Source organism: Sprattus sprattus (genome assembly GCF_963457725.1).
Source record: "Sprattus sprattus genome assembly, chromosome: 20".
NCBI classification, from domain to species: domain Eukaryota; kingdom Metazoa; phylum Chordata; class Actinopteri; order Clupeiformes; family Clupeidae; genus Sprattus; species Sprattus sprattus.
This window is the reverse complement of record NC_137918.1, coordinates 15852101-15867100: the sequence shown is the minus strand read 5'-3', so window position 1 is coordinate 15867100 and position 15000 is coordinate 15852101. Positions and strand designations below refer to the sequence as shown.

The 15000-nt window shown below is 41.7% G+C and overlaps 3 protein-coding genes across 3 annotated transcripts in view; 1 reads left to right on the top strand and 2 right to left on the bottom strand.

The window, feature by feature from the left end:
• Window positions 1–659, bottom strand: part of clec3bb (C-type lectin domain family 3, member Bb) — a gene marked incomplete at its 5' end in the record, with an annotated part of 2219 nt that extends 1560 nt beyond the window's left edge. The window contains one exon of the mRNA XM_080858843.1: window positions 563–659. Coding sequence (XP_080714969.1) covers window positions 563–659 — 97 coding nt within the window. The remainder of the gene's footprint in view (window positions 1–562) is intronic.
• A 2733-nt stretch (window positions 660–3392) lies between these two features.
• On the bottom strand, window positions 3393–9511 carry exosc7 (exosome component 7). Its single transcript, XM_080858939.1, has 8 exons — window positions 9434–9511; window positions 9154–9255; window positions 8746–8840; window positions 8241–8406; window positions 7637–7707; window positions 6978–7101; window positions 5145–5300; window positions 3393–3528 (listed from the first exon to the last, which is right to left on the bottom strand). The coding sequence occupies exons 1-8, from the start codon at window positions 9488–9490 to the stop codon at window positions 3424–3426; spliced, it is 876 nt and encodes a 291-aa protein (XP_080715065.1). The 5' UTR covers window positions 9491–9511; the 3' UTR covers window positions 3393–3423.
• Window positions 9512–12428: 2917 nt separating this feature from the next.
• The window catches only part of zdhhc3b (zDHHC palmitoyltransferase 3b), an 11024-nt gene continuing 8452 nt past the window's right edge, over window positions 12429–15000 (top strand). The window contains exon 1 of the mRNA XM_080859011.1: window positions 12429–12511. The gene's annotated coding sequence lies outside the window, so the exon portion shown is untranslated. The remainder of the gene's footprint in view (window positions 12512–15000) is intronic.

The following is a 15000-nucleotide window of genomic DNA, read 5'->3' as shown; positions in this document are numbered from 1 at the left end:
CCACGGAGTGCTGATTGCATTTCATAACATTCAAAATGTTGCAAATCTTAAAGCAGTAATTTCTACATTTTTATATGCATTTTCAATACGTTATAAGTATTCATAAACATCTTTAAAAAAAATATCAATATGGCACAGATGTGGAAGTCACAACAGTGGTAAAGCAAGACCAACCTACTTGCACTAACTGATCATTTTATAGAAAGTGAATAGAGTTAACTGTACACAAGCATACTCTGACCACTTCATTAATCAATTTTAGTAAAAAGCAATTTCATTGCATAAAACATGCCCATGTTGTTGTGCATCGAAGGTCAACCATCAGTTGTCATACATGCATTGCCTCTCTCGTGTGTAAATAGATAGATAGATAGATAGATAAACTTTTATTAATCCCAATTCAATTGTCAAATACTATGCACAGTGTTATCTTACCCTTCTTCACCAGCTTCTCTCGTGTGTAAATACTGTGCACAGTGTTGTGTGTGTGTGTGTGTGTCTGTGTGTGTGTGTGTGTGTGTCTGTGTTCGAGAAGGGTCCTGCCCCAGTGGGGGTATCTTACCCTTCTTCACCAGCTTCTTCCTTGACAACAGCTGTTGGGATGAGAGGTGAGTGAGGAGCACAAGTCCGAACAGGAGACAGGTACCTCTGAGGTCCATAGCTGCAGCTGTGGGAGTGAGGCGCTCTCTGCCGAGCCTTGGATAGTCATCTCACACTCCACTGGGGCAGGGCCCTTCTCGAACACACACACACACACACACACACACACACACACACACACACACACACACACACACACACACACACACACACACACACACACACGTGTGCGCACACACACATGTGACCTCCCTCTCTGGCACACACACCAACATACTCAAGACAGAAAGAAACCTCTCTGCAGAGCCTTGGATATTCATCTCACACTTTTCCCACAAAGAGGAAAACTACTGTAATCGAAAACAACTGCCTGCCTGCCTGCCTGCCCTGGGCCAACACACACACACACACACACACACACACACGTGACCTCCCTCTCTGGCACAAACACACACCAACATACTCACAACACTGTGTTCCTCTTGCTCGCTCTTCCTCTCTCACACACACACACATGCAGACACACACACAGTAACACAAACACATGGATCAGCTTGCATAACAGGTGGATGACAAAGCATTTCACATTAAGCAGATGGTATGGGGATACTCTGTCTTTCATGTGGGGGAAGTATCATCAGATACTGTTTTCTTTTACCATGTGACATGAATGCACCAGCATGGATTACATGTGTCTACTCTGTGTCTAGTACAGAAACACACATTCAAACAAAACATAATATGTATTACATAACATTTCAACCGTAAAAGATGGTCATAGTTAGTTATCGATGTAAAAGATGGTCATAGTTAGTTATCGATCGTTAAAGATGGTCATAGTTAGTTATCGATTTCAACCGTGAAAGATGGTCATAGTTAGTTATCGATTTGTATTCAACACTAGACATTCTTCATGCACCTCATTTTGAGAGAATGACGTTAAGAAGAAGTTTGTTTTGTTTTGTGTCTGTCATGGTCTCTTCTGTGGCAGGCTAAATGTCTCCGGTGGGTGTTGTTTGCCTTGGATTGGACGGTCTCTGGCTGCACCGAAGCCATGTGTGTGTGTGTGTGTGTGTGTGTGTGTGGGAGAGTTATAAGTCCAGTGCGTCTGATTTATATTGTCCATTTCTACATACACATTGGGAAAGGGGGTCTCTAGAACAGCTTCATTATTCTACTGGAGAGTCCATCTGCCTGGATTGTCTGCACCGAAGCCAGGGGTTTAGGAGGGGAAGTGTTTTGTTCAAAGCTGCACATCTGCTCCTTTGAGGTTTGAGTCTACAGCCTGTGCAGCCGACACGTGGCAAAGCAGAGCGCAGGGACGGAGCAGAACAGAGACGCCCAGACTGGGCATGTCCCTTCCTGTCTCTGGGATGAGGTACGGCTGTCTGTCTCTCATCAGCACCAGTCCTCTTCAAGAGATGTCCTAATGGTTTGGCCATCAGTGCATAGTGTTATTCAAAAAGTGATCCTGTAGATTAACTGGTGAGGTAAAGTGTGGAAAAGAAACCACATCATAAGTTTGATGCACTGGGAGAATGATAGATACAAATAGAAAGTATAGAATCAGAATCAGAAAGGTTTTTACTGCCAAGTAGGTCAGCTACAGAAGGTTGTACTATACTTGCACTATACTGAAAATAATTATAAAGGTTCAGAAACTTTGTGTACTCCTGGCATCAACCTACTAGATTTGGGTTTGTAACATAGCCATGAGGTTGAAGCCAGGGACGTGCACAGGAATTTTGAAGGGCAGTTGCTTTGCCCTGGGTAAAAGGGGCAACTCATTATTTTTTGTCACCGCCACTGCCACGCCCCCGTCATCTGATCGCAAATATATATATTTCCTTCGGAGGGGCAACTAAAGGCGAGGAGGGCAAACGGGCAGTTGCCCGAGCAACCTTAGCCCACTCCTGTGCACGTCCCTGGTTGAAGCAATGAATGGCGGTTTTACCTTCTATACCCAGTTCTTTGATATTCTGTTATTTGATCTTTAAATCCACGTCTAGATGGATTACTGTGGAAGATGTTCACCTAATATATAACAACATAAGACATGTGACTACATGTGGAGGAGATTCGTATTTTATTCTGTCCTCACTTTGTAAATAAGCGACTCTTTCAGCGTCTGAGGGAACCTGTTCCAGCGTCTGCCGTCTTTTGAACTTTCCATCTTTCCACTGGCGTGAGTTTTTGAATGCCAGGAACAAGCCCTTCCAGACAGCCCATTTCCTGAGGTTAGGTCATTAAGGACCCTGGCTGCTATAGACACTTTAAACCCAGGGTACAGGCACTGCTTTCAATTGAATCTCTTTGCTAATTTTACTCATTCATTATTTCCAAATGTCCTTTTATGTAATTAACCCATATTGAGTAGTTTATGTCATTAGACTAGTCTTTCCCATGGTCAATAACACAAACACTGAGATATATTCAGACAGTGAAAGAGAGAGAGAGAGGGGGAGGGAGAGAGAGAGAGAGAGAGAAGAGAACTGGACTCTATCCTACCATCTTAAGGCTCAAGTGTGGATAAACACTTCTTAGATTTCTAACCACTGACCGTAACATTAAACCAGCTTCCAAAATGAGTTGCATAATCCCAAGTCAGCCAGGCAGGCGTAAATAGAACTAAATAGAACTATTCATGGTTCTCATCCTGTGACTTCAGCCCCTCAGCAGGACATCATTCACAAGCCACACACAGAACAAAACAGCTTCAAAACAAGGTCAAATCAAAACAGTCTTCAAAAAGGTGGGCATATTTTATTACAAAAAAAGCAAAACAATGGGTACAAACTGACAGGGTGGGTGGTGGGCACCGTTTCACCCTAGGAAGCCAACTTTCTGTCTCTTTGATCCCAGGCTCTCCTCTTTCTGTAGGAGCTCCATGAGGGGGGCGTGAAGGGCTTTGCCCACCCGCTTCCCCGTCTGTGGAACACAGAAACACACTGTTAGGGCACATGTGTGTGTGTGTGTGTGTGTGTGTGTGTGTGTTAGTGCGTAGATTACGATTACAGGCAGAACATTGTGCAGAGAAGTGGGTGAAATGGACTCTATTTAAATGTCAATGACAGGTCGATGTTTGAAAAATATGTACGTATGTCTCAAGGATAACTCTGTAAAATCAATGCAATCCAGTATGTTCATGTTTTTTTTGTTTTTGTACTATTATTTTTTTGTCAATGTGTGTGTGTTTACTTTTCTGTTTCTCTGTATCTGTGATAAAACTTAAAAAAAAAAAAAAAACACACCGTTAGTGCACATCCTGTCTGGGGAATCTAAAACAAAGATCCTGAACACCTACAAACTGTACTCGGTGTATGCATACTAAGTGTGAGTGTAGACACCGTGTGTGTGTGTGTGTGTGTGTGTGTGTGTGTGTGTGTGTACTCGTTGTATGCATACTAAGCATTTTTGATATTCGTATATCTGTCAGTGTGGAGACAAGGCTTCAATAAATGGAAGATGTAGTGTCTGTGTGTGTGTGTGTGTGTGTGTGTGTGTGTGTGTGTGTGTGTGTGTGTGTGTGTGTGTGTAGAATGTAGAAGCAGTATAACCCTATTGGTGCATAGTGCCAAACCATCGTGGGTAAGCATACCATCTCTATTGTGAGTGATCCATACCACATGCTCACAAATGAACAATGTAATGTAATTATCTGAAGTAACATTTGTAAAGTATTCCATATTTTCAAAGCTTGTACATAATACCTGAATAGAGGTATTAGTTTTGGTATTAGTATTAAGTATTGATCTGGATATTCGATTATCTGTGCGCAACCCTTAATTTAGGGGTTAGAAATAATCTTATTCCAAAGAGCCTAATGTTTCAGGTAAAGCACATTCTTCCTGTACAGTTTCAGGTTAAGACCCCTCAATATTAGCACAGGGAGTAAAACATCATTGTAATCCTAAAATGTCTATTCTTCAGATGGCATGATGTGGAACAATTCAATTCAAGTCAGGTCAATTTCACTGACTGCCACTTTTTTCATGGCGCATTTAAAAACAGCAGAAGTTGACTCCAAGTGCTTTCCAGCCAGGGATATCCCTTGCCAATACAAATATATACACGAATAAAAGGACTAACAGATGCCACAGGCGTAGGTTAAATGAAGGGCAGGGGAAATAATGAAATAATAACACCTCAGCACTCAGAGATATTCTGCCCTGGGTTGGTCCTTCTCACTCCTACGCTCATTTGCATTAAACAAATCTGCACCGCCTCGTTAAAACAAAACAACAACGGCTGTTCCCTTTAGAGATGACCTCATGCTGTACTCCAACGCACAGTGATCCGACCCCTATAGACCGACTCAGCGCTTTATGTCACCAGCAGATGGTGGGGAAAGTGCTGTGTCATCACTCAACCTTGACTGACCTCAGTCATCTCGATACACTCACACACAGCATTATACACCTCACACACACACACACACACACACACACACACACACACACACACACACACACACACACACAGACAACAGACTCACACTCACACTCACACACACACACACACACACACCATCAAACTCGACTGACCTCAGTCATCTCGAATATGCTCTCTGGATCCAGGCTGCCCCCCCCCACCTTCCTGACGCAGGTCACCATGCCCGTGTGTGTGACGGAGATGAGCAGGCTGGCTACTGAGCACGCCTTCTCCTGCAGGGTGGCGTCCACCACGTGCCGGTGGCCTATCTGTGACGGGAGACACGAATGCATTTACATTTAGTCATTTAGCAGACGATTTTGTCCAAAGCGATGTACAAGGGAGAGAACAGTCAAGCTAAGAGCAATAAAACCTGGTGTAACAATAAATACTGCTTTTTTTTCCCAAGAAATCGAAAACGACATGGAAAGAAAAAGAAGTGCGGGACTGTCACTGCATAAGTGCAAGTTAAGCCAAGGTTAGGAAGGGAGGTGCTCTCTGAAGAGTTGGGTCTACAAAAGCTTCTTGAAGGTAGAGAGGGACGCCCCCTGCTCTGGTAGAGCTAGGCAGTTCGTTCCACCAACGTGGAACTACATATGAGTGCAAACACACACGTACACCATTTGCATTCATTTACATATCAATCAGCAATTTGGCCATCCAGAACAACCCTTAATTTTCCCTCATTAAAAAGAAGGCAAACCGTCTTTCAAGGGAGGCAGGAGTTAAAGAGATAAATAGAGAAATCAGCGATGGGAGATACAAATGCAAACACACACGTACAGTACCAGTCAAAAGTTTGGACAGACTTTCTCTTTTTTTTAAGACGTTTTTTCTTTACTTTTGTTATTTTCTACATGGTGGATAACACTTTTTTTGTTTAGAACATCATTCCATATGTGTTCTTTCGTAGTTTAAACTTTTCCAGTATTAATCTACAATGTGGAAAATAATAAAAGTAAAGAAAACACTTGTGTGTCCAAGGTGTGTCCAAACTTTTGACTGGTCCACGTATACCAATTGCATTAATCTGTGATGGGAGATAGATAGATAGATAGATGGATACTTTATTAAGCCCGAGGGAAATTAAGGTCATCCAGTAGCTTATACACGTAACTCACAAACATACATACATGAATCACAATAAATACAATACACACAATACACATAGGGAGAACATGTACACAGGGAGTGGGGTGTTTACAGGTACAGGATAGATCTGGCCCTATATTACAGTGTGCATTAATTGTGATGGGAGAAACAAATGCAAACACACACGTACACCATTTGCATTCATTTACATATCAATCAGCAATTTGGCCATCCAGAACAGCTCCTCATGTTTCCACATGAAAAAGAAGGCAAACCTTCTTTCAAGGAAGGCAGGCGTTAAAGAGATAAATAGATAAATCAGTATCATTATGATTTTATGTTTTTATATTTTTAAGTTTACTGTATGCACCCATACACCAGAGCAAATTTCAGGTAGGCGTATACCTACTTGACAATAAATCTGTTTCTGATTCTGATGATTACTTAAAATTATAAATATATTTAATTTATCCTCTAGAATTCACTGATTTAGTAGTTCACTAACCATCTATACATCTTAAGTCCTATATCAGCACGTTAACTGGCCATTTGTCCCCCCGGAGAAAACATTTTGTGCAAATATTGCACAGCACAGGGCGAGGCACACATGGACAAAAACAACGCATACAGACTAACGTGGTAACATAACCATGTGGTCACAGGCTGACAACAAGTTCAGGTTGCAGCTAAGAAAAGAATCACTCCCTGATATAAACCACAGCAGGTTAACTTTGGACTTTGTCTAAAGGGAACACAGCGCTTTAGAAATATAATCTGGGAGCTAAACGGTTAAATGTGCACAATAATTATCAAAAACAACAATTCTGTGGGTGACAGAACGCATGACACCGTACCTTGCACAAGGTGACAATGCAGGGGACGTTCTCTACGTTGACGCGAACACAGTCGTATGGGTCATCTGACAGTTCGATCTCTTTTCCACCGTCCTCATCTTCACATATGTGCACTTTAGGGATCCTTCATCATGGAAGAGCAGATGATGCAGTAATCACTTTTACAGAGAAGCATTCACCTGGTAACAGTGTTTTTAATCTCCATGACATTAAAGAAGCATTCCGGATCAATTGCTATTCGCTAACGATATGCTAGCGGCTAAAACTAACGAAATCTCTTGAAATGCACTGACTTTGACATTATGACAAACTAGTTAGTCAACAACTGTCCTAAAACAGTCAAACATCAAGCAAGTGCAACACAAGACAAAGCAAGACAGAAAATAAGCTACTTACTAGTTTGGCAGACAGTAGAAAGCCGGGCGGCATAAGGCAATCTTACATTTAGCGGTTATATGCCTATGGACCCTGGTATGGCAATGGCACGGAGGCGATTCTCTATATTAAAAGTAATTGTAGCGCCGCAATTTTTTTCCAGATGTTATTTTAAGGTAAAACTGCTTATCCTAACCCTAACCCTGAAGTACAATTGTTGCATACTGTTACTTTAAGCCATAGAGTATAGTGTCAAGGGAATAATACAAAAAGGAAATTCTCACTTTGTGTTGAAGAGGGCTGCCTTGATCGCCATGGAGATGGCGTCAAACAAGTTTCCATCACACTGCAGGAGCTGTGAAAATACAAATCATGCATTTGTTTTCTCATTCGGCAGCGTTTTATAACCACACCTATGGTGAGTTTATGTCAATTATGGCAATACAATTCCTCCATACTAGCAGGATACTCATGAACTTAGGTTTCAGCATACTGAAATCTGCTGTAGGCTACAGACTGTGCCATTCAGTGACTATTTGCAGGTAAGATTGTAAACTGGATGGAATCATTGTTTTGGATCCTAATGTGGGATTTCCATAAACCACACCTATGTTAAGAAAGGGATAATGTATTGTCCAGAGGTCATTCCCCCAAAATAATTCCCAACGGGGCGAACAACACCCCGACGCGCAGCAGACCCATTACTTGCTGACTTCTGGCCGAATGATATGAAAGAGGTGAATTAGAAGCACAAAACCCGTTGCCAATGACAGCGGTCATTATCTTTTCGCAGTGGTAGAGCCAGAGCCTTATAATAAGCATTTTTAAACATTTAAAAGATGGGGCTATGAATAGGAGGACTTGTGATACACCCACTGTCCTACTCACCAGTACGTCCACGTAGAGGACCCAGCAGTTCTCTCCAGGGCTGATACAGAGACTCTTCAAGTCCACGCTGTGCTTGTTCCCGAACACTTTCATCAGGGTGTTGCTCAGCTCTATACCAAGACCCTCGCCCCCTCGACCCTCAAACTCTGGAGTGGCGTTGGCCGAGCTGAAAGTTGCAATAACAGGGGGGGTACGGTAAAGATTATTAAGCTTGATGAATATTAAACAGTGGTCATATATCACATTCAGTGCTGTAGACTCATGTCTGTGGGAAATTGTAGACTTGAACACAAAGGAACGGGGGGGGGGATTCAGTTTAACTTTACACAGTACGTTTACATGATGGCATTTATCCTATAATGCCTTTAGTCAGAGTTTGCTATCCATGACTGCCATGGCTATGCTTTTATGAGACAACAACACCTCCGTCACTGAACCAGATACAGTTAAGACTTGGGTCACAGGATGAAAGGTGATTCGCAATACATTACTGCATAATATTTACCAGTCAACAAAGAACTCCAAGTATCCTTCATCCGGCACCATGGGTTTTGGCTTTCCTATTTCTGCTTTGACTCCGACCAGAACGTTTGTATGCCCCTGAACACATTTATAACCAGAGTAGAGAAGAGAAGGTTATTACTTTGAGAGTCCATCGACATAGCATGACACACACACACACACACACACACACACACACACACACACACACACACACACACACACACACACACACACACACACACACACACACACACACACACACACACACACACACACACACACACACAAATGACAATACTATTCAGATTGAACTCATAGCACGTAGGCCTTTGCTACAACCCACACTCACACAGATGTATGTATGTATGTTGCCTCGTCGCCTTTCACGATTAGTGTTATTTTGACTCACCAGAGAAACCTTTGCGGAACCATCTGTGTTAGACACAACATCTGTCTCGACCTCCACGTGTCTGTAGTCCTCGCATCCCCGTCCATCAACTCGTAAATCGTCCTGATGAAGAAAAGTTTCTAAGAACAGTCACTGACCTGGTCACACGTTCGCACAAGCAGCATCGTATGTTTCTCCATGGGTATTATCGCCAAAAACATAAGCTACAGCCAAGTCCAGGCAACAAATACTTGAAGGATAACACTGTAAATCCGTGACTCGAATTAGTTAAAAGACTTACCCGTACACCATGCAGAACATACAATTTTTCAGCTTCACTGACTTGTACTGTAGCCATGTTGTCAATACTTGAATGGCGCTGCCGTGCGCACGAACACGTGTGACGCAATCTTACCTCATCAGAGCGCGACTATTCGATTGTCAGTTTAAGCCTGGGGCACGTTCAATCCGAAAACGGTGCGCACCGTTTCAAGGGTGAACGACAGGTATTTTCGAAACTGTGAGCAAAGGGCTTCGAGGAAGTTTTAATCGATAATTTAGTAAGGCGTTGTTTTCACGGGGTCTAAATTATCTATTAATGAAGCTCATTAAGTTGTTGTCATCCATTGAATCTCAATTTAGTTTTTCTCGCATAACGAAAGCATATCCAAATATTATTATTAGATAGCAGCAATTATACAAATTTGCAAGTGAAAATATTACCATTCGTTGACTGTGTGCATTGTTAACACGTCTCTCAAATAATAAATAACTTTGACTGCCAGTATTCATCAGTCAACTGCATATGAACTCATAACTGGAGACAAAAACAGAAGCACAGATATTAAAGTGTTTCTCATAAGACAGAGGAATCTATAGCATGTGGAGCATAGAGTGTAATACAAGGTTCAGTTAAGGCGCAACCTCCTTTTATACTTAATGATGCATGTCATTGAGGACTTTGGCCCTCAACAAACTTAGTTTTGGTGTCTTGTTCAGACTTCAAATTTGCCTTTTATCCTTCAATATGGATGGGATGAACTCATAATATGCCAACATCCTTTTGTTCTGAGGTTTACTATATGACCACTAACTCTGTAGCAGTGACCATCTGCTCACTGGTAAGTAAAAGAAATACAATCTTACAAAACAACAAGAAGTAAACATGCTTGCATGACAGATGTTGCAGAGAAACCTCCAGTCAGCAAATTTCAGCCTCCAGACAGCTACAAACACGGTGAGTAAGCTGGTGGTGGATTACCGGCGGAGCAAGAAGAGGGCCCCGACCCCTATCACCATCCATGGGCAGGAGGTGGACAACTACAAGTTCCTGGGTGGACATATTAACAACAAACTGGACTGGACTGGACTGACAACACTGAGGCCCTTTACAGGAAGGGGCAGAGCAACTTATTCTTCCTGAGGCGGCTCCGGTACTTTAAAGTTTGCAATAGGCTGCTGCAGATGTTTTACCAGTCTGTAGTAGCCAGTGTCATCATCTTTGGCGTGGTGTGTTGGGGGGGGGGGGGGGGGGGGGTAACATTAACACGAGGGATGCAAACAAGATCAACAAGCTGGTGAGGAAGGCTGGCTCCGTGGTGGGAATAAAACTAGACAACCTGGAAGCAGTTGCGGAGGAGAGGACGAGGAGGAAGCTGGATGCTATCCTGAGGAACCCCTCCCATCCCCTCTATGACGAGCTTCAGCAGATGGGGAGCACTTTCAGCCACAGACTGATCCCTCCTCGGCACACCACAAAGCGCCTTGGCCAGTCCTTTGTGCCAGTAGCCATCAGACTCCACTACCAACACAACCAAACATTTAGTTTTATGTAATGTACACCAGCGGAGCTGCACTATGTTGTCTATTTATTTTATCTATTTATTTTATTTCTTTTTCAATATTTTTTATTTTTTTATGTTTATAATAATAATAATATAATAATAATAATACATTTTATTTGTATATGTATGTATACTTGAATCCTATTCCTACTACCTTGCTGCTTTGACAATTGAATTTCCCTCACGGGATTAATAAAAGTTTATATCTATCTAGTATTACAATGGTATATGGAGAAGTCAAGTGCCTAGGGTGTTAGCACTTATTGTTAATGAATATTGTGTCTCTCTGAGGATATTCCATCGCTTCCCAGAGACCTCTGACTAATCAAATAATTTGATACAGGTCAAGAAGTGTTGTGACAACAGTTTAAATAAATTAGAAATATGTTTCTTCAACATTATATGGCCCATTTTATCTAAAGGCCCAATTTACCTGACTTCACCCTATAAACTGTGTCAACAAATTGTTTAAATGAAAGGTATTCCACAATTAAAGATATGATTAATGACTAGTTATTTAAATATTTCCATGCATTATCATTACAATACAATTCCTTACGGCTACTTAGTTTTGCCCTAAATTTGGTTGTCACATCATTGGTGTTCTCAGGTATCTATTTTGTTGTTATAAACTCTGGAACTACAACACATATTAGGATTTCCTATAGGCAAATTATTTTGATTGAGTGTCGTACAGTTGCAGCTGAAATGCATTTGTTCTGCCAATTTTACATTTTGTTGCTCATCCATTCTGATTCGACTGGGTTCACACAGGGACTTCAGGCTGCAACACACTGTAGGTGAACCCATGTCATACTTTCCATTGAAACCAAATATGACAGATGTTAGTGGAATCTCTAAACATAGGATAGAAAATGTCAAGGATAGAAAATGTCTGTTCCATATTCAGTGTGTTGATAATAAGTAGGGTCCTAATAATAATAAAGTGATTAAATAATTAAAAGTAAGATATGATTTCAGTAAATAAACTATAGTCTAGCTTGTTGATGGCTCTTCCATACGTGCAAATACTGTAATTCGATGCATTAAATAAACATGGTGTGTGTGTGATGCATGGAATCAACCTTATCCCACAGACCAGGAAGTCGTGGCTTGCATGGGTTTCAATGGATACTGTAGCTGCCAAATGTGAGGACCCTGCCTGATGTGAGTCCGCCAATAGGATGTCTAGAGTCCGCCGCTGCCTTCCTGATACACCTCCTCCTACTTGCCTTTCTCGGGCAAGAAATCCCTTTCTCTTAAAAGTGTGTGACGTTTTATCGCTAACTCTCTCTAGAGCACATCAGCCGGCTTAGTTGTTAACTAAATATATAAATATCCACAGAAACGCAAACACTTAATCAATAGTGAGATATTCAAAGAACCAGATAAGTAGAGCGTGAATTGTGAACCCCAGAGAAGGGGTGTGCTTGCTGCTTTCGCAGATATAGGGAGTGCATTTTAGCTTTGAGCTAACGTCAGTTAGCCATTTAGCCAGGTAACATCGCTCGACAGATACTGCCAATTAGTAAAAGGTAAGTTAATGCATAGCTAATTTCATATTTCTCTTTTGAGGTTGTGGGTTTATCCGAGTAGAAAGTTCCTAGCGAAATGCGGTTGTGCGGTTTTGATGTAGTCAGATAAGGCTAACAGTTTCTGTTTATACAAGCGAGGGTAGTTTGCCAACGTTAGCAAATATATGGCAATGTGCTGGTAAACATTGTAGCTGGTTATACTAATGTTAAAATTAGCTTGCTTGCAAATGTGCTACTTTGATTAGCGAAATCAAAGTTGCCATCAATGAAACGCTGTGAGCCCCGGTGTGAAGGAATAGTTAGCCACAATGTATCCCCTACCCTGGAGGTAAGGTGGCTGAACTATGATTTTTAGATACAATGCTGATATTGTTTAGAATTTATATTTAGCCAGCCCAAGATAGGGTAAGGCTATGTTGTTAGAATGTGTCGGTTAACCACTAGCTGCTAGCCAAACAGCTCTGTTCATACAGAGATTTTATGGGCATTATCTCAGATTAATACCGCCATCCAAGAGTTTGTAGGTGTAGAAAATGAATTAGGCAAGTTATCATCATATTATGTATTTTAATTGATATGCTGTTGTGCTCCTTTAATATTTAGAATCGTTTTCTTTTTCGATAACTACTCAGATACCTGCTTGGGCTAGCTAGAGGGAAACTCGGATTTAATAAACGCAAGTTAACTTTACTGTACCTCGGAAAGGAGTTTCTCATTTTATATGATGTAGGCCTACTGAGGTTGCGGATAGAATATATCCGTGTGTGTGTGTGCCATTTTTGACTCGTCTTGGTTAAGGCTAAGCCACTTCCCACCAGAAGACCTTTATCTTTCCTGTTCCACTTGCTACCTGGTGTACATTTGCACAACCTATAGAGACGTCTTTGATAGCATGACATAGCTATGGCCTTATTTTGGTTTTATTTGGACTATCATCAAGAATGTCGGTAAAACGCCTTTCACCCCTTCGGACTGAACTTCAACTTTTAATTGAGACGGCATTACATGTTTGATTTATGCTGTCATATAGGACTTATCTTCACCTGTGCCTGGGACTCTGCATTCATTGTATGTGTTTTTGAATAATACTCGTTCACCAGTAGACTATCATGTATTGTAGCCTACTGGAGTCTGTTACACTGAGTCAATATTAGTAATGACATCACAATAACCATTCAGTCCCTCAGTTCATCTCCCTGACACTGCTCTACGTGAAGTCATTGATTTCCTCAAACAAAAGTCAATGGGCCGTAGTCATCTGTATACTCTGCTATTGTGTGGGAGCCAGGGTGTTGGTTTCGCATCCATACATTCCCTAACTGTTTTAATCATGAATCATCTTGTGATGCGTAAACTGGTTCTCCCATATATGACTCAACTGCACGTGTAGGCCTCTGATGGTTTATCTTCAGTTTTATGACATTCTTACCCTTTATCCCTGGGTCACATCACACGAAAGGTTTTGTTTCTTTTGTGTATTTCTGCGTGTTTTGTTTTTCTTTATCTGCACTCATGAAGCGGGGTGGGGTGGGATGAGGTGTGGTGGGGTGGGATGAGGTGGGGTGGGATGAGGTGGGGTGGGGTGGGGTGGGGTGGGGTGTCGTGGGGTGTGGTGGGGTGGTGTCCCAATTCCACTCCATTTCAATTCATTTTTATTTGTGGGGTGCAACCAACAATAGGTGTAGGTATTGTGACAATGGCCACTCACAAACTATGCCCCCTAGGAAGAGTCCATTCATCAATAGAAGACCCACACATTTAGCAGACAGACACACAGAGATATAAACACCATTGTGTCCTACAGAAAGTCATCATAATGGTCATTTTCAAATATACTTAATATACTATTACGACTGAGTCCTTTTTAATAGCAAAAGGAGATAGGGTTGTGATTATCAAGATTGTTGCATTAACTTGTTGTGCATGGCAGTTCAATAATTGCGTTTGGGCACCATAATGTTTCCAAGTCATGTGGTGACACTTTTAGTCATACATCATGCAAAAAAAATGAGTTTCTATCAACAAGTAAAAGTGATTATTATTGGTTGGTACTGGTTATCTAGGTATAACTCAAAGAAGTCACCCAGCGTTTGGTTAGCATATTTCTCATTTCTGACCATGTGACTCACTTAGTCATCCATCATGCAAACAAAAATGAGTTAGGCTACTCTTGGCAAGTAAAAGTGAAAATTATTTCTATTACCATTAATTATGGTTAGCATATTTCTCATTTCTGACCTTGTGACTTTGCACTCTGGCATCAGTGATTACCTGGATGCTGCGGACGCCAACACATCTCCACTGGGCTGTCTCTGAGCAGATGGTGATGGGTCGAGCTTAGCTGACAGGAGAAAGTGATAGCCACTGGTACAAGCCCCCCCTCCCACAGTACGCACAGCATGAGTCTAATCCTCCCGTCGTAAGGACAGCCAGGGAGGACAAGAGAGGAATGTGTGTGTGTGTGTGTGTGTGTGTGTGTGTGTGTGTGT